The sequence below is a fragment of the Oncorhynchus masou genome, chromosome 11 (assembly GCF_036934945.1).
Source record: "Oncorhynchus masou masou isolate Uvic2021 chromosome 11, UVic_Omas_1.1, whole genome shotgun sequence".
Classification (NCBI taxonomy): domain Eukaryota; kingdom Metazoa; phylum Chordata; class Actinopteri; order Salmoniformes; family Salmonidae; genus Oncorhynchus; species Oncorhynchus masou.
In genome coordinates this window covers 33759385-33783546 of record NC_088222.1, presented here as the reverse complement: position 1 = coordinate 33783546, position 24162 = coordinate 33759385, and the positions used below count along the sequence as shown (strand labels likewise).

The 24162-nt window shown below is 42.9% G+C and overlaps 1 protein-coding gene across 1 annotated transcript; it reads right to left on the bottom strand.

Moving 5' to 3' along the window:
* Positions 1-44: 44 nt before the first annotated feature.
* Positions 45-24087, bottom strand: LOC135548574 (C2 domain-containing protein 2-like). The gene is made up of 13 exons (XM_064978322.1): positions 22693-24087; positions 21787-21882; positions 20181-20300; positions 9054-9155; positions 8717-8833; positions 8329-8440; positions 7263-7371; positions 6991-7055; positions 6630-6745; positions 6297-6471; positions 5359-5603; positions 4932-5235; positions 45-3805 (listed from the first exon to the last, which is right to left on the bottom strand). The coding sequence occupies exons 1-13, from the start codon at positions 23008-23010 to the stop codon at positions 3546-3548; spliced, it is 2139 nt and encodes a 712-aa protein (XP_064834394.1). The 5' UTR covers positions 23011-24087; the 3' UTR covers positions 45-3545.
* Between the last annotated feature and the right edge of the window lie 75 nt (positions 24088-24162).

The following is a 24162-nucleotide window of genomic DNA, read 5'->3' as shown; positions in this document are numbered from 1 at the left end:
TAAGCATTTTGTCACAGAGATTCAAAGAAAACCGCACACTTGAGTGGTTATTCAGTTAATATTTATTGCTCAAGATGTTAAACCTGATATGTCAATAATTAGTCATAATCCCTGCATGGCATTGACTGGAATTAAATATTAGCAGGCAACCAGGTTCTGTACGTTTCACAGAGACAATATAAAATGTCAGCAAGCTGTTTAATAATATACAGGCCCACTGCTTATTGAAATGCATAATCTTGCACTTGTCAGTTGCCATTGATTAGGCTTAGAATCAAGTTTGCATGTTTAAAACTCCCCACATTCTTTTCTGAAGTTTTAACAAGGTTTAAAGATGACTTTGGGTTTCGGCATACACCTCTAGCTGCAAGATGGCTTTAAAAGGGACCTTATTTACTGAAACAAGGAGCAGTCAGCTCATTGGGAACCCTTCCAGGAGCTTACGTCAATATTTGACCCACACTGTACAAATATGTGACCGGTTACAGGATCTGAGGCGTTTGACACTCGTTCATACTTCACAGGAGGGACGTAAAAAAAAGAATAATATGGACACATAACCCATACAGTATCTGCAGCAGACAGAGAACTTAGTTAATGCTGTTGTTCAAGATCAACACAAATGGCATACCCTTTTTTTCAGCAACCAGATACCCCAGTGTAATCAGTCATCCAAGGATATCATAAAAACACAGCTCATTGATTAGGTTTTCATATGGGTTGTTGAGGGGAAATCCAACTGGCTCCTCTTTGTCATTTTAATGCCACTCAGCAACATTCTCAAGTCCTCTGAAAACACCAGATCATAGGTATAGATAGCACAGCTACTGCTGTTCTGGGACAGCATGTCCCAAGTCATTCGAAGACTGGTCATACCTGAAGAATTGACCATTTTCAAGAGGGAATCCCACTACAGTTTGTCACTACTACACAGGTAGAACAACTGTTCTCCAGTCTCTTCAAAAGCCTTGTAAACAGTAGGGCATCTGACTACTATGTCCATGTTGAGTACTGCCATCATGTCCATAACAGTATAGCAGTCCTCTCAGTAGGCTCATTCAATGAGAATAAAAACAGTAGTTGGCAGGGAATTTATCTTAAAACAACTCATTTAATTTACCTGCTTAAATAAAAGTACAATCATTAGCTAGATAAAATCTCAAAGCAGTCAAACCATTCAGATTTCCCAAAGATGTATCATCCTTTCTGTTGAGACAATGTTTAAAGCGCTGATATGTTACATTTCATTTTTAAAACAAAAAACAGCAGAAACGCATGAGTGAATGACCCCTGTGTTTTTAGTGAACACTGCAACAAGTATGCCTTGAGGTAGTGTCACATTCGTTCCCTCTCCCAGCATGATGTCACTGGGGTTCCATTTTCTACCTCACCAACCCCAGGCAGTTGTAGTGTAAGGAATCTTTAGGTCAGAAGACTAGAGGAAATTGCATTTAAAACACTGCAATATTTAAAGGAAAAGTGATAACACAAAGCAAAAAAATATTTTAAAATGTTATCAAACAGAAAATTGCAATTTTCATATTTTCCATAATGTCACTGCACTGTTTTGAAATAGTGTTTATGGTGGAAATTCCCAATTCTTTATTACCAAGTGTAATTTTGGACTTTACAAAACTGTATGAGATAACCAATGACATCAAAAGATAACTTACACAGAACTGCCATAACTGTTGATGTCTGAAATGTTTAGTCTGGCAAGATTTTCTCAGTAGCTCTGAAGTTTGTATACTTTTGATAAGATGTCTTGAATTAAAATGTTAGGCTTTATCATCTCCCACTAGTATCAGCCTTGCAGTGGAACAAACTGTCTCCCTTTGTCAACACAAACTCCTCTCTCAATCACAAAGTGCCTCCACAAACTGCTTGATATTTATACAGAGAGGTTATCACAAGAGCAGTTCAAGTAATTACTCTTAAAAAGCTTTTTTTTTTTTTAAATCACACCTTGAGTGTAAAACCTAGAAAATGTATCTAGCAATGTGTGCAAATCATGTCAACACCACTCTTCTCTCCTTCTTTGGTACCTCTGGGCCACATTTCAATCGGACCCTTTAAGAGGTCAAAGGTCAGGGTTGACCCCACTACCAAATATTTTTATAACCAACCCAAAATAGACCAGAGCCTGTCGTTTCCAATGGGAGCAAATTAATCATACTGGGCAGAACAAACAAGGAGGTGGGCAGAGCCAAGCACGAGCTAGTGAGATCTTATTAGCGCTTTATAGAATTTATTTTAATATTTCCGTTCGGGAACGCCTACTATGAAGTGCGCGTGTGCAATAACAAATCGCCTTTGCACTCCAAAACAACGGCATTTTCAAAACTTTGGCAAAGGGTAAAGTCTACAAAGTGTAGTCCACTCGGTTTGTTACCGATTCTAGTTATGGAAGCAGAAAACTGTATGGACATAAATGTTTAATCAATGAGAAATCTAGCAGGAGGTTGGCCAAAATCCATCTCACTCCATCTTCTCCCGCTGACAACCACTTGGCTTTCTCTCATAACCATATTTGGTAGTGAGTGGAAACACCAACCAGATGCTTCACATTTATACATCCGGTGAAATATCTGTCTCATTGTTCTGTGTTACTACACTAATAGGATGAGGGTGCAGGTTGGCCACAAGTAGATTATTCTTCTGGTTTAGAAGGCCACAAATAGAGAATATGTATTTTTTTTAAATTACAAAAATATTATCATGAAATGGCATGGAGGTGAAAAAAAAACATTTCAAATTAGCATTACCCAAAAACACTTTCAAATATTTCTTGCTACAAAAAAAAGTGAAGTTTGTGGAAGAGCCGGAGGGAGGGAGATAAAGAGAATATTTTACCTCCATACTGCCTTCCAACCAGTAATGGAGGATTCACGGATCAGGAAGTGGAGTCTATCAGTCAGTGCAAGGTGGTAGATGTGGAGGCAACGTGGGGGGATGGAGGACTATCTGAGGGGAAGAAGAGGGTGGTGAGTACTATCTGAGGGGAAGAAGAGGGTGGTGAGTACTATTGGAGGGGTAGGAGAGGGTGGTGGAGTGGGGGGATGGAGGACTATCTGAGGGGAAGAAGAGGGTGGTGAGTACTATCTGAGGGGAAGAAGAGGGTGGTGAGTACTATCGGAGGGGAAGAAAAGGGTGGTGGAGTGGGGGGGTGGAGGACTATCGGAGGGAAAGGAGAGGGTGGTGGAGTGGAGAACTATTGGAGGGGTAGGAGAGGGTGGTGGAGTGGGGGGGTGGAGGACTATCGGAGGGAAAGGAGAGGGTGGTGGAGTGGAGAACTATTGGAGGGGTAGGAGAGGGTGGTGGAGTGGGGGGGTGGAGGACTATCGGAGGGAAAGGAGAGGGTGGTGGAGTGGGGGGATGGAGAACTATCGGAGTGGAAGGAGAGGGTGGTGGAGTGGAGGGGGGGTAGAGGACCATCGTAGGGGAAGTAGAGGGGGACTGGAGCCCCAGAGGGGAAGGAGAGGTGGGCTAGAGGCCTAGAGGAGAAGCAGAGGGTGGTAGGGGTGGTAGAGTGGGGGGGCTGGAGGTCAGGCTGCATGCTGCTCCCCTGGGGTAGGAACAGGTGTCACTGTTTGGGTGGTGGTGGAGCCGTTGGCTGTGCTCTTGCTCGTGGGCAGCAGCTTGCGGTTCAGCATCCGGCTGAAGGTGGACGTGCGTTTCTCCCGGTCTACCGTCACAGGCTGCTCCAAGTACACCAGGTCGTTGTGCGACTGGCTCATCCCCGGGTCTTTGCACTGGCGGCGCCGGCGGAAGAACAGCTTGGCACTCCTGTGCAGGAAGCTGCCTCCTGGTGGGAGGGAGAAAAGGAAACCAGAGGAGGTTGTCCTAAATTAATATAATTAATTTGACATTTAAGTAATTTAGCAGACGCTCGACTTACAGTTAGTGCATTCATCTTAAGACAACCACGTATCACAAATGTACTTTCTATCAGTCAAGGTAGAAGGGGGGGTTAAGTGCAGGTGAAGTTTTTGTAAATTGTTTTTGGGGGGGTATTATTTAAGATGGTGTTTACAAAATTTTCAGAAGATGGCCAGGGACTGCTGTTCTAGCTGACAGTAACTGTCAGATAGTGTCCTCTACCCTCATAATCCCAGTCTATATTCACTAATACAATAGGGAAAAAAACATGAATTCTTGTTTGCACAATGCACCTCATAAATTGGAGCCAAGTTATATGCAAGAGATACTGTGAATATGTGGGCCAACGTTCACCCTTAGTTTAGGAAACTTGACACACGCTTCAATACAAAACATTGCCAGATACATCTAGATACCTATCATTTTATCTTGGGAGGAGAAGAAAGGTGAACCACACCTTTATGCAAACCACATATTGATGAATGGGAGTAAATTAGGGTAAGTGGGTAAACAACAAACACACACAAACACCATTGAACAAGGACAAGCTGAAAACAAGGACAATCAAACACGGACAAAGACAAGGTCAAAAAGAGAAAGTGGATTAACTAATAAACCTGGACTTGAAAAATAGAACCAACCATGACAGAATGCGCCTATAACTGCTCCTGACAACCAAACGAGGCACTGCTCCGGCCTACAATTGAATGGATGTTATACCATCTGAAAGCAAATGTGAATGTCACATTTCACAGAGGGATAGCATTCTAATCTAGTCAAGCTACTAACAGCTGTTCGGGAGGTGACTTACTCTTCTGGAAATCATTTCTGATTAGTTTCCTCTAAGAAGGCAAAGAAGAAAGTGACAAGGGAAGACATGATAAATTGTGTCAGGAGGAAGGAATGATGAGAAATTAGATACATGACATGGAAAGAGAGAGAAAGTGATATGCCCAGTAGAATATTGTAGGAAAGAAAAAGGCCAAAAATAAACCCAGCAATGAGATCTGTCTGCACAGAGCTGGCATAGGGCACATTCCATCACATCTCACCTCTGCTCTTTTTGGATCCAGACTCTGAGATGCATAGTGACATGGAGGTTGTGTCTGGATCTTGGTCTGTGCCCTGTCCTGCTTGGCACTCCAAGTCCTCCGGGGCCTGCTGGGCTTGAGCCTGGGCCACTCCACTGGGACCCTCCTGGGGGTCTGACGACACCTCCAGGGGTTTGCTACTGGCTTTTAGTACTGATGCAGTTGCCACAGCAATCTCCTGAGATCCCCCCTCCGACATAGTGGCATCCATCGCAGCAGCATAGCCCGCCATCAGAACCATCTCATCATCCTGAGACAGAGGAGTCTGGGAAATGGAGTACAGAACAGAAAACCCACTATTAGAGGTAGAGTGTACTGCCTAGCTGCTCTGTAAGGTACATATTTGGCTTTCAGAAAAGCCCTATATAAATCCTATGTATTATGGTACCTTGGTCACTCCTGAGATGATGATAGTGCTCTTCTTGACCGGGGACTTGAGCTTCTGCTTGGCGGACTCGTGGAGTTGGCGGATGGCAGCCTCGGCCACGGGGTCGGTCCCGTTGAGCATGAGTAGCTCTGTGTCGGAGGAGGACAAGGCCTTGCTCCCCATGGTCCCCAGCATGGACGGCTGCTCCGACACCCTTCGTCCTGACACCTTGGACTTGGTGCCTCTGGGAGGATTGGAGGGGGTCTCTGAAAACATACAAGATCACTTGGATAAGTGGCTTATCAACTAATAACTTATACAAATATATATTTTTTATTTTTGATACATTTGATTTAAAATGATCTGAGTCCATCTTCTGTAAGCAACATCTCATAGTAAGGCTTAGCCTAGAGACAGTAATTTGTGTCAAAATGCCCGAAAATCCGGTCTAGGGCGCACTGCATCGCAGCACTAGCTGTGCCATCAGAGACCGAGTTCGCGCCCAGGCTCTGTCGCAGCCGGCCGAGACCAGGAGGTCCGTGGGGCGACGGGCGCAGTGCACGCTAACCAAGGTAGCCAGGTGCACGGTGTTTCCTCCGACACATTGGTGCGGCTGGCTTCAGTGTTGGAGGCGTGCTGTATTAAGAAGCAGTGTGGCTTGATTGGGTTGTGTTTCGGAGGACGCATGGCTTTCGACCTTCGTCTCTCCCGAGCCCGTACTGGCGATGAGTAGCGATGAGACAAGATGGTAATTACTAACAATTGGATACTACGAAATTGGGGAGAAAAAGTGATACAATTTTATAAGAAATAAATAAATAAATAAAAAATAAAAAAAATGCCTGAACATCAAAGCTCCAGAGAATGGTCGTCTGTAGTATGTGGATAAGGACCTCCAAATGAGTCTCTTATTGACATATTTTTAGTGTTCCAGATTAAAATGTTACTTCAATACGTACGCTGGGTTATATTTAGTCCAGGCAGTAGTGGTCGACCTGGTTTACTCTTCACTGCAGTGATTGTGGTGACCACAGTACCGCAGGGCATGACTGTGCGGTCCATCTCCACTCTCTTAGTGGGGGCTGGAGTAGGGGACTGCCACGACCGCACCTCACTGGGTTTCAGGTAGGTCAACTGTGGTACAAAAGAAAGAAGGTAAAGACATGATTATCACACGTGTTCAAGTATAACTGATTGGAATTTCAATAAAACTTCAAAAACATTGTGTGAAACAATGTGTTGGATAGACTTGAATATGATATGCATTAAGTAGTTAAAAAGCTAGTTCTTACCTCAGCAGTAAGTGACCCTGTCACTTGGTCTTTGGTCATGATTGTAAATGTTTGCTGTCCTTTGGGCTGCTTCTTCACCAGATCAAAAGGCACAGATACTTGACCCAGTATGGAGTCTGTCAGGAAGACAACACATCACAATCAGTTTGCGATTACAAGACTTCATACCTACAGGAACAATAAATGAGTAAAATGGCAGACAACATGATACAGAGGACATTTTAACTGTCAGACAAAGCTTTCATTGTTATTAAAAACAATTTCAAAGTAAAACTATTGTGGGTGCGTATGGGACAGATTATTAGCATCATTCCCTCTCCCTGTACCTAAAGACAGAGATTCAAAACAAAGATACACTTACTCTCCTGTGGTTTCCCATCATCCAGCAGCTGAATTTTCAGCTCTTTTGATTGTCCATTCAGCTCACTGATGAGAGAAAGAGAAACATTCACTAAACTGAAAATGAGTAACTAAGACAATGAGGGAGAGAGGAGAACTGTGGGTTGGATATTACGCAACCGGTGGCAAGTGTTTACTAAGCGATTGAGCTCACAGGCTACAAATACATTTTTGCTTTCCCTATAGACCCGGGTCTGTAAAGACGGTTTCTGGCAGCATTGGAGCTGGACTCACAAGATGAAGGGCTGGTCCCAGGCTGGACTGGCTGTGTTCTGTAGGACTGAAGTGGAGAGTTTCTGTGGAGGGTCATCTAGCTGCAGCACACACAGGGGATTCAGACTGCCTGCAAAGTGCAAACAGAAGATGAGTTTAACAGAAATGCATGTTCACATGCAAATCAATTAGGGTTGGGGATAATGAAACACCAGTCAATACAGTACACTGACAACTCAATTTATGAGCATTATGATTTTTGAACATTTGATCAAATTGACTTTAGATGTCTGAACCACAGAACTACAATGAGTTCATTCTACTTCCATGGTCTGAACACTTTAGTTTAATAGCATGCTAATAACTTTGAGTGACTTCGTGACCAGTATCTTTACATGTCAATGACTGAGATAAAGCAGCGCTGGCTATCAGGCTTGTAACAGAATGAATAATGCATCAACTGGTAGAGACACAAGTTGCCCTGGCCATTGGCCAACTAAACACTCAGCTTCAGGCCGGACTGAGGCTAAACTAAGGGGAATGGAGCCATTACAAGATAACAGGAAACTACACTAGTGATTGGCAAGCCAGGCTGAAACTCAATGAAAGGGACCTGGATTGCTTTAATTCATTAATTATCTGCAGTTATGTAGAGCCTTTCAGACAGCACACACCAAAAAGCTGCTGCCTCCTCAGCTTTGGGTCACAGCCAATTTCAAAAATCCTAGCAGCATAATTGTCCACTTTGCTTTAATGAAAAAGAAGCCATGGGGGTGAGAAGTGGTGACCGCCACAAATTAATTTATCAATGGTAATCTATTCAGGGAGATACGCTCTGCCCCTGCTGTGGGGTGATGAGCTACAGCTATACCAGCCCTGCTACTGTAGGAGAGTTTAGAACCACAATGATTAGGGTTCAACAGAGGTCAGAAAATAACAAGTCTCAGTGGCTCCTTGGGTTCATGATGCAGTCATCTCTTCTGGCAGCCACCTCAAGATGAGGCACATTTGGAGCTGTAACAAAACTTCAGTGTTTTGATCATGTTTCCATAGTCGAACCAGGTTGTGAGCCAGTGGTGTCGCTCACCTGCAGCACCGTCCTCCTGCTCCTTACACGTTACCCGGATATTCTTTACCAGCAGCTTCCAGTCGTGAGCGCGGGGGGGCTTGGGCGGTGATGTCACCTTGTTACGGGCCTCCTAGAAAAGGTGACAGAACATGGCGATACTAGGCACTTCCATATGCCATGTAGTGCAGAGTAGAAATGTAGAGCTAGAGGGTGTGCAGGCTATTGTTCCAGCTCAGCACTAACACATCTGACTCAAGAACGTGGGGTGTAGAGACTAAGCAACCTATCAATGTTGCTATGTAAGCTTCAGCACATCAATCAATGGAGAGGTATAGAGATGGCCACGGGGTGACAGGAGCACGATGTGCTGACGCAGTGTTTTTGTTATCGTATGTCTTCCTCTCACCTTGACCTCTGTGGCCTCAGCAGGCCTGCAACTCAGCATAATGGAGGGACGCACCGCACACAGCAGCTGTCTCAGCCTGTCCTTTACTGCAGCCACACTGGGGCCTGTGGCATGGTCCTGACAGAGACGTACAACAAACAAACCAATCAACTATCCCATCATATCACTAGCAATCATCGCCATTACACTTTGACTTGTCTGGACTGATGGTTTTGGGATACATCCTAAAGGAACATGTTCAGGTTTGCAGTTTACACTCAAGAAGTATTGAAGCGCTTACGTCGTTTTTTCAAATGTGTATTGCCTTTAACACTACAACTGAGACGGCAGGCTGTACCTGTGTGAAGCTGGGGCTGAGCTGCAGGTCCCAAGTCTCGAGATGGCACACCCCCCAGACCACCTGCACCTGCCCTTCAGCCTCCCTCATCTGCAAGTCCAACTGGGGAACAGAGGGCAACAGAACCACCATAAGCAACAACACCATTTCACACACACACACACACAGCTCAGAGTGCAAGCCAACACAATCAGCTGTAATTGAGCAGTCCAGCACAGAGAGAGTAAGTGAGAGAGAGTGAGTGAGCGAGAGAGAGTGGAGGTGATCGTCAAAGGTAGAACTGTACTAGTGACTGAGCCATCCTAGGGCTGTTACGGTGACTGTATAACCGGCACACCGGCAGCCACGAGTCATGCCTGCAGTCAAATTACAGTAACTATGCTCCTCCAAGCTCTGACGCTGCTGCTGGTCATTAGTAGCATACCAAACGTGCAAACTGCCTGGTACTCAGCACTCTATTGACCTTCTAACCACTCTGACATCAATGCGAATGTAATTGAAAATCTAATCAAACACTTCATGAGAGCCCATGAGCTCATGCTGTGCAACATTTCTATATGCTTTGCAATTGCATGAGTTTTTTATGGCCTCTACTAAAAAGAGGGTAAGCTTTCTATAGGTTAAGCCTACTATATTTATTTATCCACTTTACTAATATTAAACCCATTGTTTTTCTTTACAACAGGAGTATAGCCTAATTGGCTAGCATAAAAATTAACCACAGGAAAAACATCCTCCATACGCAATTTAAGTGCAGAGATTATTTTGTTCTGAGACCGGTGCATGATAACAGTCCATCCTAAATCAAAAGTAATTTCACACATATATTTAGTATATGTGAAGACAACATTAAATTAAGAAGTCTGATGTGTGACAATATTATCACCTGTGAATGATGTATTATCACTTGTGAATGACACCCAGCATGTGCAGTAAGGCAAGAAACAGTGCATGCCTTTTTTGTTGTTGCACTTTTTCAAATCCTAGTCGCACACCCCATGTCGCCTAGCCCATAATCCTATATGTTTTGATAAGGATTGTATCACAACTAAAGTAGCCAAATAACTTCTTAAAATAAAGCACATTAATCCGCATTACAACCGGCATACATAGTCGGTGCTTGAGCTTCAAGTTCAGCGAAGATGATTTAAACCATAAAAATGCACCTTTATATTAAAGAATTACATGCATAAATCAGATTTGCAGTCACTTTTGTGTTATCCCGCAAATTGATTGCATTTTGGAACATTCGCGCCTACTGCTGTGTGCTGCACTTATAATCTAAAGAAACAGCCTAATAGTTTACCAACCTTTTAAGCTAAACGTTCTGATCTGTTGCATCAGACTCAGTGCTTTTAAAAGAAAAATTGTTGCGAGTGGTTGTATTAATTTGGGATCTATCGCATCACACAACTGTCCCAAACTATGTTTCACTGGAATTGGGGAATTTGGCTTAGATTAATCAAAAAAGTTCTGTACATGGAATTTTATTTTATTTTTTTACTCATTTTTTTCTAATCTTTACTGCCCTGCCCACTTCACTTTTGCTCCAAGCAGTTCTGAAATACATCAGACTTCTGCCTCAGCGTACATGTTGGACCCCAACTATGCTGGCAAGAGCATCCTGTCTGGTGCAGAGATCTTTACAACTGTGTCTCGCCACCTTGGCCAGGATGAGGGCAAGGTTCTTGGCAGTCTGGCGAAGTACACTACCAAGAAAAGGCTTTGGGATGGAGTTGCAATATGGCATATGGCCAACATATTCCATCAGCCACCTGGTGGAAGGGACTTTGTGTATGCAGGCTCTTCCCCTGTTGCATCCATCATCCTCCAAATCCCACCAACATCAGCCGCCTCAGAGTGCAACTGGTCCTTGTTTGGGAACACACACCAAAGCATGCAACAGGCTGACCAATACAAGGGTTGAAAAATTGATGGCCATCTGGGCAAATTTGAGGCTTTTTGAGCCTGTCAACAAGCCATCTTCAACAAGGTTGGAAAGTGACAGTGAAGATGAGGCCACGGAGTCTGATGTTCAAGAGGTGGACATTGAGGAGGTCCAGGCAGAAGACACATAAGCCTGAGAGGAAGTCAACCAAAGCTTTAGTTTCTAGACTATCATTTTACAGATGCAAATGATCATTGGGGGTCATTCAGTATTCCCTTTTGTTGTTCATTGAAATCATCCCATGTGAAGAGTCAACTCATTTAGTTAAAGTTCAATTCTTACCTAAATAGTTATTTTTATTTATATTGGAAGGATTTAATCATTTGCAATTATGTCTACTTATGATGAGGTAAAAGGTTTATGTTTCTGTCTCCATATGATATGGTAAATATATCCAATGCAAGAAAACATCTACATTTAAATGGTATTAATATTCATTTGCATATATTCCCGTTAATTCCCATGGAAAGTTTCCACCTCTGAATATTCCCCAAAATGTGCAATCCTACCCGCCACAGCCCTGGGCTATACTGTCCCAAAATGCCTAGATTCTGCTCTGGCTGTACAGACAAATCTGTGTTACCAAACAAAGGCTTTTTCTGATAGCACTGAAATACCCAGGTAAAAATGCCTGGATTAAGTAAAACAAAAAGTTTGATCAGTAAAAGTAGATTTCGATCAGACTGGAAACAGTGTAGGCCTAAGGGTTACTTAAGTTTGCTTGTACTGTGCTCTAAGTAATGGAGAGCACAACAAACATACAGTGCATTCGGGAAAAGTATTCCGAACCCTTGACCTTTTCCACATTTTATAAATTTTACAGCCTTATTCTAAAATTGATTAAATAAAAAAAAAATCCTGAATCTACAAACAATACCCTATAATGACAAAGCGAAAAGGTTTAGAAATTATTGCTAATTGTATTTTTATTTATTTTTTAATCAGAAAGACCTTAAGTATTCAGACACTTTGCTTTGACTCGAAATTGATCTCAGATGCATCCGGTTTCCATTGATCATCCTTGAGATGTTTATACAACCTGATTGGAGTCCACCTGTGGTATATACAATTGATTGGATATGATTTGGAAAGGCACACACCTGTCTATCAAGGTCCCACAGTTGGCAGTACATGTCAAAGCAAAAACCAAGCCATGAGGTTGAACGAATTGTCCGTAGAGGTTCGTGACAGGATTGTGTCAAGGCACAGATCTGGGGAAGGGTATCTAACAATTTTTGCAGCATTGAAGGGCCGAAGAACACAGTGGCCTCCATCATTCTTAAATGGAAGAAGTTTGGAAACACCAAAACTCTTCCTAAAGCTGGCTACCCTGCCAAACTGAGCAATCAGGGTGAGAAGGGCCTTGGTTAGGGAGGCGACCAGGAACCCGATGGTCACTCTGACAGAGCTCCAGAGTTCCTCTAAGGAGATGGGAAAACATTCCAGAAGGACAACCATCTCTGCAGCACTCCACCAATCAGGCCTTTGGCGGTAGTCGCCAGACGGAAGCCACTCCTCAGTAAAAGGCACATGACGGTCCGATTGGAATTTGCCTAAAGGCACCTAAAGGACTCTGACCATAAGAAACCAGATTCTCTAGTCTGATAAAACAGGTTCGCCAAGCTTGTAGCGTCATACCAAAGAAGACTTGAGGCTGTAATCGATGCCAAAAGTGCTTCAACAAAGTACTGAGTAGAGGGTCTGAACACTTACAGTACCAGTCAAAAGTTGACACACCTACTCATTCAAGGTTTTTTTTTTTGTAGAATAATAGTGAAGACATCAAAACTATGAAATAACATGTAATCATGTAGTAACCAAAAAAAAGTGTTTAACAAATGAAAATATATTTTATATTTGAGATTCTGCAAAGTATCCACCCTATGCTTTGACAGCTTTGCACACTCTTGGCATTCTCTTAACTAGCTTCATGAGGTAGTCACCTGGAATGCATTTCAATTAACAGGTGTGCCTTGTTAAAAGTTAATTTGTGGAATTTCTTTCCTTAATGCATTTGAGCGAATCAGTTGTGTTGTGACAAGGTAGGGGTGGAATACAAATGCCCTATTTGGTAAAATACCAAGTAAAAAACAAAGAGAAATGATAATCCATCATTACTTTAAGACATGAAGGTCAGTTAATACTAGAGGTCGAACAATTAATCAGAATGGCTGATTAATTAGGTCCAAATTCAAGTTTTCATAACAAATAAATGGTGAAAAAAATATACATGTTTTTTTTTTTCCTCAATCGGCCAAATAATCTTTATTTAACTAGGCAGTCAATTAAGAAAGCATTCTTATTTTAAATGACAGCCTAGGAACGATGGGTTAACTGCCTTGTTCAGGGGCAGAACGACAGATTTTTACCTCGTCAGCTCAGGGATTCAATCTTGCAACCTTACGGTTAACTAGTCCAACGCTCTAACCACCTGCCTTTCATTGCACTCCATGAGGAGCCTGCCTGTTACGCGAAAGCAGTAAGCCAAGGTAAGTTGCTAGCTAGCATTAAACTTATCTTATAAACAACAAATCAATCAATCATAATGACTAGTTAACTACACATGGTTGATGATATTACTAGTTTATCTAGCGTGTTCTGCGTTACATATAATCGATGCGGTGCATATCGTTGCTCCAATGTGTACCTAACCATAAACATCAATGCCTTTCTTAAAACCAATACACATAATTATATATTTTTAAACCTGCATATTTAGCTAAAAGAAATCCAGGTTAGCAGGCAATATTAACCAGGTGAAATTGTGTCACTTCTCTTGCGTTCATTGCACGCAGAGTCAGTGTACCTGGGCCGCCTAATTTGCCAGAATTATGACATAACATTGAAGGTTGTGCAATATTTGTTCCTGTTCCCAAGAAAGCTAAGGTAACTGAGCTAAACGACGACCGCCCCGTAGCACTCACTTCCGTCATCATGAAGTGCTTTGAGACCATATCACCTCCACCCTACCTGACACCCTAGACCCACTCCAATTTGCTTACCGCCCCAATAGGTCCACAGACGACGCAATAGCAACCACACTGCCCTAACCCATCTGGACAAGAGGAATACCTATGTGAGAATGCTGTTCATCGACTACTGCTCAGCATTTAACACCATATGACCCTCCAAACTCATCATCAACCTCTCGACCCCGCCCTGTGCAACTGGGTCCTGGACTTTCTGACGGGCCGCCCCCAGGTGGTGAAGGTAGGAAACAACATCTCCACCCCGCTGATCCTCAACACTGGGGCCCCACAAGGATTTGTTCTGAGCCCTCTCCTGTACTCCCTGTTCACCCACGACTGCGTGGCCATGCACGCCTCCAAGTCAATCATCAAGTTTGCGGACGACACAACAGTGGTAGACTTGATTACCAACAACGACGAGACGGCCTACAGGGAGGAGGTGAGGGCCCTCGGAGTGTGGTGTCAGGAAAATAACCTCACACTCAACGTCAACAAAACAAAGGAGATGATTGTGGACTTCAGGAAACAGCAGAGGGAGCACCCCCCTATATACATCGACGGGACAGTAGTAGAGAGGGTAGTAAGTTTCAAGTTCCTCGGCGTACACATCACGGACAAACTGAATTGGTCCACCCACACAGACAGCATTGTGAAGAAGGCGCAGCAGCGAGCCATTGCCTGTTCACCCCGCTATCATCCAGAAGGCGAGGTCAGTACAGGTGCATCAAAGCTGGGACCGAGAGACTGAAAAACAGCTTCTATCAAGGCCATCGGACTGTTAAACAGTCACCACTAACATTGAGTGGCTGCTGCCAACACACTGACTCAACTCCAGCCACTTTAATATTGGGAATTGATGGAAAATGTATGTAAAATATATCACTTGCCACTTTAAACAATGCCACTTAATATAATGTTTACATACCCTACATTACTCATCTCATATGTATATGTATATACTGTACTCTATATCATCTACTGCATCTTGCCTATGCCGTTCTGTACCATCACTCATTCATATATCTTTATGTACATATTCTTTGTCCCTTTACACTTGTGTGTATAAGGTAGTCGTTGTGGGATTGTTAGGTTAGATTACTCGTTGGTTATGACTGCATTGTCAGAACTAGAAGCACAAGCATTTGGAGACTTATCTCCATCACCAACTTTAAACATCTGCTATCTGAGCAGCTAACCGATCTCTGCAGCTGTACATAGTCCATCGGTATATAGCCCACCCAATTTACCTACCTCAGCCCCATACTGTTTTTATTTTATTTACTTTTCTGCTCTTTTGCACACCAGTATCTCTACCTGCACATGTTCATCTGATCATTTATCACTCCAATGTTAATCTGCTAAATTGTAATTATTCACTCCTATGGCCTATTTATTGCCTACCTCCTCATGCCTTTTGCACACAATGTGCTATTGTGTTATTGACTTGTTTATTGTTTACTCCATGAGTAACTGTGTTGTTGTCTGTACACACTGCTATGCTTTATCTTGACCAGGTCGCAGTTGCAAATGAGAACTTGTTCTCAACTACCCTACCTGGTTAAATAAAGGTGAAATAAAAAATAAATAAAAATAAATTTCGCTACCCTCGCATTAACATCTGCTAACCATGTGTATGTGACAAATAAAAATGTGATATTTAGACTTATGGATGCCACCCGTTAGATAAAACACGGAGCGGTTCCGTATTTCACTGAAAGAATAAACGCCTTGTTTTCGAGATGATAGTTTCCTGATTCGACCATATTAATGACCTGAGGCTCGTATTTCTATGTGTTATCATGTTATAACTAAGTCTATGATTTGATAGAGCAGTCTGACTGAGCGATGGTAGGTACCAGAAGGCTCGTAAGCATTAATTCAAGCCGCGTGGAGTGATGGGTAACGCTGCTTCGAGGGTGGCTGTTGTCAATGTGTTCCTGGTTCGAGCCCAGGTTGGAGCGAGGAGAGGGATCGAAGCTATACTGTTACACTGGCAATACTAAAGTGCCTATAAGAACATCCAATAGTCAAAGGTTAATTAAATACAAATGGTATAGAGAGAAATAGTCCTATAATGCAGGGAAACCATCATCCGTTTTACCACATTTCTATCAGCATGTTAAATGTGCAACCTGAGTGGGGAAAAAAATACACAAAAAAATACAACTCTGGACCATCTTTACTCCACACACAGAGACGCATACAAACCTCTCCCTCGACCTCCATTTGGCAAATCTGACCATAATTCTATCCTCCTGATTCCTGCTTACAAGCTAAAATTAAAGCAGGAAGCACCAGTGACTAGATCAATAATAAAGTGGTGAGATGAAGCAGATGCTAAGCTACAAGACTTTTGCTGGCTTAGACCGGAATATGTTCCGGGATTCCTCCAATGGCATTGAGGACAACACCACATTGGTCATTGGCTTCATCAATAAGTGCATTGATGACATCATCGTCCCCACGGTGACCATACATACATGCCCCAACCAGAAGCCATGGATTACAGGCAACAGCCGCACTGAGCTCAAGGCTAGTGCTGCCGCTTTCAAGGAGCGGGACTCTAACACGGAAGCTTATAAGAAATCCCGCAATTCCCTCCGACGAACCATCAAACAGGCAAAGAGTCCTGTATTGACGAAGATCGAATCATACTACACCGGCTCTGACGCTCGTCAGATGTGGCAAGGCTTGCAAACCATTACAGACTACAAAGGGAAGCACAGCCAAGAGCTGTCCATGACACGAGCCTACCAGATGAGCTAAACTACTTCTATGCTCGCTACAAGGCAAATAACACTGAAACATGCATGAGGGCACTAGCTGTTCCAGAAGACTGGCTGTGGAGAGCGTGATCACACAATGCGAGTAAGACCTTTAAACAGGTCCACATTCACAAGGCCGCAGGGCCAGATGAATCACCAGGACGTGTACATGCGCTGACCAACTGGCAAGTCTTCACTGACATTTTCAACCTCTCCCTGACAGAGTCTGCAATAACAACATGCTTTAAGCAGACAACCATAGTATCTGTGCCCAAGAACACTAAGGTAACCTGGCTAAATGACTACCGACCCGTAGCACTCACGTCTGTAGCCGTAAAGTGCTTTGAAAGGCTGGTCATGGCTCACATCAACACCATTATCCCAGAAACCCTAGACCCACTCCAATTTTCATACCGCCCCAACAGATCCACAGATGATGCAATCTCTATTGCACTCCACACTGACCTTTCCCACCTGGACAAAAGGAACACCTATGTCAGAATGCTCTTCATTGACTAAAGCTCAGCGTTCAACACCATAGTACCCTCAAAGCTCATCAAAAAGATAAGGACCTTGGGACTAAACACCTTATGTAACAAGATCCTGGACTTCCTGATGGGCCGCCTCCAGGTGTTAAGGGTAGGTAACAACACATTCGCCACGCTGATCCTCAACACAGGGGCCCCTCAGGGGTGCGTGCTCAGTCCCCTCCTGTACTCCCTATTCACTCATGACTGCACGTCCAGGCACAACTCCAACACCATCATTAAGTTTGCAGATGACACAACAGTGATAGGCTTGATCATCGACAAGACAACCTATAGGGAGGAGGTCAGAGACCTGGCCATGTGGTGCCAGGACAACAACCTCTCAACGTGATAAGACAAAGGAGATGATTGTGGAATATAAGAAAAGAGGACCAAGCACTCCCCTATTGTCATTGACGGAGCTGCAGTGGAGCAGGTTGATAGCTTCAAGTTCTTTAGTGTCCACATCATCAACAAACTAACATGGTCCAAGCACACCAAGATAGTTGTGAAGAGGGCAGGACAAAACCTATTTCCCCTCTGGAGACTGAAAAGTTTTGGCATGGGTCTTCAGATCCTCACAAATTTCTACATCTGCACCATCGAGAGCATTCTGACTGGTTGAATCACTGCCTGGTATGACAACTGCTCAGCCTCCGATCGCAAGGCAATACAGAGCGTAGTGCGAATGGCCCAGTACATCACTGCCATCCAGGACCTCTGTACTATGCGGTGTCAGAGGAAGGCTCTAAAAATTGTCAAAGACTCCAGCCACCCTAGTCATAGACTGCGCTCTCTGCTACCTCACGGCAAGCGGTACTGGGGCAACAAGTCTAGATCCAAAAGGCTTCTAAACAGCTTCTACCCCAAGCCTTAAGAATCCTGAACACCTAATCAAATGGCTACCCAGACTATTTGCATTGCATCCCCCTCTTTTACACCGCTGCTACTCTAAGTTGTTATCATCTATGTATAGTCACTTTAATAACTCTCCCTTCATGTATATATTACCTCAACTAACCGGTGCCCACGCACATTGACTCTGTACCGGTACCCCCCTGTATATGGTCTCCCTATTGTTATTTTACTGATGCTCTTTAATTACGTGTTACTTTTATTTCTTATCCATATTTTTCTTAACTGCATTGTCGGTTTGGGGCTAGTAAGTAAGCATTTCACTGTAAGGTCTACACCGATTGTATTTGGTGCATGTGACCGATAACATTTTATTTGATTTCATCACGTGAGTCACATGAAATGCCTCCACTGCAATCATACTACAGTAATGTTAGAACTATGTGGTTTACATAGCCAAAGTGCACTGAGCAGCGCAACCACAGAGTGTGTGAGGCAGAAAGAGAAACACGCACTGTCTCAATATACTGTATAAATACACTGTGTACAAAAAAAGATTAAGAACACCTTCCTAATATTGAGTTGCACCAATTTGTTGGGGCATGGACTCTACAAGATGTCGAAAGCGATCCACAGGGATGCTGGTCCATGTTGACTCCAATGCTTCCCACAGATGTGTCAAGCACGTACCATCATAACCCGTTCAAAGGCACTTAAATACTTAGTCTTGCCTATTCACCCTCTGAATGGCACACATACAAAATTCATATCGCAAGGCTTAAAAATCCTTCTTTAACATCTCCCACCACCCCCATCATCTACACTGATTGAAGTGGATTTAACAAGTGACATTAATAAGTGTTCATAGATTTAATCTGGATTCTCCTGGTCAGTCTATGTCATGGAATTCACAACGTTTTGTACACTCAGTGTATATCTGTTCACAATTCCTCATGACAAGAACAAGAACCATTCTAGTGTTGGTTAGTCAGTCATTCGTCGCTACGTAAAAAAGGATGAAAATATTTTGAAAGGCCTGTCCCTAGGACTTTTCCAGACCAAACCGAAGAGACCTGTAAAAAAACAAAGTCTCCTTCTACACCACCCAAAAACAACAGCATATCCAAAACAATAACAAAGGTGTCCTGACCGAACTTAATCCAGGTTTCAGCTTATTAAAAGGGATTGCTAACTAGCATTAGCGCAATGACTGGAAGTCTATGGGTAACTGCTAGCATGTTAGTAGATTCCCATAGACGTCCAGTCATTGTGCTAACGCTAGTTAGCAATGGATCGCAAAACTACCTGTAACTTCCTTCATGCTGGACACAGAGACATAGAAATGGTATCCACGAGTCCATCTGACTCTGGGAAAGTAGATACAGGGCCTCATTGCCAAAATCCTAAAAGTATCCTATTAAACCTCTCACTGGATGTGTATTTATGGCAGATTCAGATCAGGCCCACAAATGAGGCAAAAAGCAAAGCACCATATTTCAAAATAACTTTAATTCAAGCAGAGAGACAAAGGCTAGATTGCGTAAACATTGTGGGTAAACCTGAGACTTGACTGTAAATCATGCCCAGTCAGTTATGGGCCGTGATACAAAAATAAATGAATCAAGCCATCTCTACTTGGTTTTGCATGAAAGACCATTATTTTTGGGTGGAAAATTCTTAATTCCATTAGTATGTGATTGTGATTATACTCCAACAATAAAAGTGGAGGTAGTAGGGAAAGTGGGGCACCTTTACCAAAAAATGAGGGAGCTGGGAACTCATCCCCTCCAGTATTTTACATAACACTGACAGTAATTTAAACAAGGTCTCGAGGGCATTTATCAACCTCTGAGTCCTCGCCATTTAATCTGATTCTCGTAGCAGAAGCGAAGCTCTGCTGAAGTGCGTCATGTTCAATAAATCAGAGCTTCCTCCATTAAGACAACCAGGAACCCTGCCACCTCTGACTCTCTCTCCCTTTGTTCGTATTAAGCATAGCTCCAATTGAAATGGGAAGGATTATAGCTGCAGATGTAGTGATCACAACGGTTGTGTTCATTTACCTGCAGTTCAAGTGGAGATATCTTTACGCTGTACCTACAGGGATCTCCTGGAGACATGGCTGATGGTGAAGCACTGAGGGAGAACTGAAGCTTGTCCCCGACCACCTTGCATCGTGCAGCCTATAGGAAGACAAGACAGCAAATAGTTACAATAGTACCATACAATAAGCGAGGGAACACTCAAAAATGTATTTGAGGTAAAAAGGTGCTTGGTGCTAAACATGCCTAACACTGCATACGTGGCTCACATTACAATTGGTTAACCTGTAGTTTTTCCTTAATGGGAACTATGTGTATTGCTTATCTCAGAGTGTGACAACAATGAACTTGAAAGCTCAAACATGAAGCATCTCATTAAAGGAGGGTACTGCCCATTTCTCCCTGCTTGACCCTCCTTGTCATTGGTTCCCTAGTCTCCTTATGGTGCTATCAAGACAACTGGTAACTCTGGGGGGGAAAGGGGTTTCCCACTTGGAGGGGGGGCTAGGTAAAATCATGACATCATTGATCTTCAGGTTGGAGCGCTAGAAAGATGCCAGAGTTTCCCACTTGGAAATCTGAGTTAGATGACCGTTCTAATGATTTTTCCTAGTCGGAGCTAGTTTTTCGCCACTCCAGAGTTCCCGGTTGTCTTGCACACACTGGAGTCAGAAGTTGGAGAACTCGAGTTCTGAGTTGTTTTACAGTGCTGATCTGTACTGGGCTGGCTATAAGGGGACTGCTACATAAGCGTCTTACTGCATACACATACCAATGGAGGCAGGGCAAGGGCACACCTTTGTTTTCTGCTCCCAGAGACTTTGGTGAACAATGAAGCTGCATCTGGATCTTGAATATTATAGAAAAGCACCCAAAAAACTGAGCAGACATTTAATAACACAGACTAGTTTAAATCGTTGCTTAGCTTTGTTTCTCCATACAAAATCTGCCAATGCTATTGTTGAAAATCTTATTGATAACTTGTTATTCATCTTCCTTTTAGAAGAGGGCTGGTTATATAAGGATCCCATAAACTTAGAGCTGGAGAGGAGGTAGTAAAAGTGTGCTTACAGCATGAAAACTGTAAAGAGGCTGCTATTGGCTCCAGCCAGACAATTTCAGGGGAGGGAGAAATGTCTGGAAGTGCCAGTGAAGTTAATGGACATTGTAACTCAGGATATTGGCCACTGCAGACCTGAAATTAAGTTAAATGGCTGTAGCACCAGTAGATCAGCCCCTCTACATTGAATTACAGTGGAAGAGTGGATTGACTACAGAGCTGGGTTATGACATTAGGGCATGTTGATTAGGAAATGGCAACAGCATAAATGCTTGCTTTTCTAGCTGTAATGAATGTCAAAGAGGCCAACACTGCCAAAATATAAAAAATATTTCACTGGCTATAGGAGGAGAATGAGGACGCTGCACTGGGTTCAACAATGACAACATTGATCCAGATTCCTCATCTTAACTCGATCTTGATTTTATCAGGAAAATAAGCATTCAAAAACAATGATAAAACCATGTCTGGGCTATAATGCATTAATGTACTGAGCTTTTCATTGTGTGTGCAATTTATTGAGAACCATTGGATGAGAGCCAGTCCCTGTGTATCAGACTATCTTACCTTCTGACGAGCAGACTTCTTGAAGCTGGACACTTGGCCAACCACCAGTTCTGATGACTCGAGGCCGTCCTCTTCTAATATTAGTTGCACTGGGCACTGTGTGAGTTAGGAGTACACCGGTCAGGTCAGGAGGTGATCAGCAATAGGCTATGCCCCAACAACGGTCATTATCTCAACATTACACTTCATTTTGACAGTTTCAGTCAAAGAGTTAGAGAACATGGAAGAAATGGGTCACCTTTACAATTTGGATCACGCTTACAGTTTGCGGCTACAGGAGCTTCAACTCTTGACAGTAGCTTGAGAGATGAGGTTTCAACAAGGCAGTGTCAATGTATGGGAATCAAGATTGTTGACACTGTATTCCGTGACTGGGAGCCTGTGCTGTCACGATGCTCACATGTGTACTCAAGTCTTGTTAGGTTCATACAGATCCTGTATTGATATATTGTTTGTTTGGCTACAGTGGATTCATTGTCATGTCTACCAGGGACTGACTGACTGACTGACTGATATATATAGCTACAGTCAGCTCTGTAGTAATCTGTTAAGTGAAACAATCTATTGGTCGACATGGGACTTGAATTTTTCAACTAACCTGCTATTAGCGATCCTGTATTTGTTTTCGTTTCGGAGGAAAAGGGTATCTTGTAAATGTTCATGTACAGTTTCAGGTGATTCTACAAAAACCACAGAAAGCTTAGAAATTCCAATTTGTAAGTCGCTCTGGATAAGATCGTCTGCTAAATGACTTAAATGTAAATGTAAATATTTAAATCCACAGTAGCACCAAGAGCAGGTTATTTGAAAATTCCATGGTGGCGTTAAGAATACGCTAACCTGTAACGCCCAGTAATGGAAACATATGTATCACATATATGTCGTACAAACGGTAGTTAGACTTACCCCAGACTTCGTCGATTCCTCATTCAAAGCTCTGCACCAAGCCCCTCTCCATTGACTTTTCCAACTGTTCAGTGAAAGCGCCCATCCCAACAGAACGTCCGCTTCCCCCGAACCAGCATTGTTTTGCTCAGGCATCTGTATCCGTAGATCGCTGTAAAAATACTGTACTAGATACAGTATCAATGTAATGATGGAGGCAATGAACAGCGTAACCATGCAAAGCCATGGCAAGTCTCCCAAACCGGAGTTTGAAGGGAGACTTTCTGAGTCAAATTCTCCCAAATCAGCATTTGAAAGATTAATTTCTGAGCCAGTCATCCTCAGCAATTTTCTTGTTTCGCTAGCTATGTATTTAGCTAATAACAATGGTCCCTTAAAAGTAAGACCATTACAAAAACATGGTCCGATGATCTTTGCAAGAAAGTCCCTGTCAATCAAGACAGCTAGCTAACAGAGGACGAGATCCAACTATTATAGCAATGGGAGCTAGCCTTGCCACCACAAGTTCAACCACTGAACCAGTATGAAAGCTAATGTTAGCCTCTTGTCAATAATATCCTGGCTCCTGATATAATATCCCCGCAACTTTAAACGAAAATAAAATACCCAAGACGAGTAACTTGGCTGGCGACAGACTTCTCAAGGATGTAATATTGCTATCTAACGTTATCTGGTTTGAAAACGGCAGTCAGAAGAATGCTAGCTAGGTAGCTAAAAACAAGCAAGTAAAATACATGGTTTCCTTTATTGCAAGTAGCTAGCTAAAATAACATGAGTGTTATTCTGAGTAACGTTAAGTTTTACCAAGCTTCTAAGTAAGTTCCACAGCTCTAGCTGAACAACATTGTATCAAATGTCTGTCTTTGGCTAGCTAGCCAACAACAGTAAGTCAGCTACACATGGTTACTAGCTTTTCATAAAAGTTAGCTAACTTCAGACCTTTCTTTCATTTGATTGCTAGCTAACGTGTATTCAAGTAAATTGCAGTAGGTAGCTAACAAGCAAGTTCGCTAGCTGCTACCCAGTAACACGTATTCCAAAATGTAATGTCCATGAATCATTTCTGGCGTCCATGGTGTAAAACAAAGTGAAACTAATATGTGGCTAGCTTTAAACGGCGGAGGGGAAAATGATAATTTCGTGAGGTTCTTATAAAGCCTCATCTCAAACTTGCAGAGCATCTCCGATACCAACGATGACCGAAATCAAAAACTTGCCAATACGATATATGTGACATGAACTGTTATTCCCAGAGTGCATAGCGATATCTTAAAGCACCCCAAGTGCGCCCTGTTTTAACCTCTTGCGGGTCTTTCGAAACTGTCAATTATATCTTCAAATACATTTTCTTATATAAGAAAATCAGCTTTCTGATGTGGGAATAACTGCAATTACAGAGCTATTATCGATACCCTTTTTGTTACCTTGCAGAGATACAAGGCTCGGATTGGACCAAACTACATTCCGTAG

Bases quoted from the DNA above. Each gene is read 5' to 3' on its own strand.
- LOC135548574 (XM_064978322.1), bottom strand. From the start codon at position 23,010: ATGACTGGCTCAGAAATTAATCTTTCAAATGCTGATTTGGGAGAATTT. The intron at 9,156-20,180 runs GTAAATGAACAC...TCTGTTCCCCAG, and splicing joins TATCTCCACTTGAACTGCAG to TTGGACTTGCAGATGAGGGA. The intron at 8,834-9,053 runs GTACAGCCTGCC...CGTCTCTGTCAG, and splicing joins TCAGCCCCAGCTTCACACAG to GACCATGCCACAGGCCCCAG.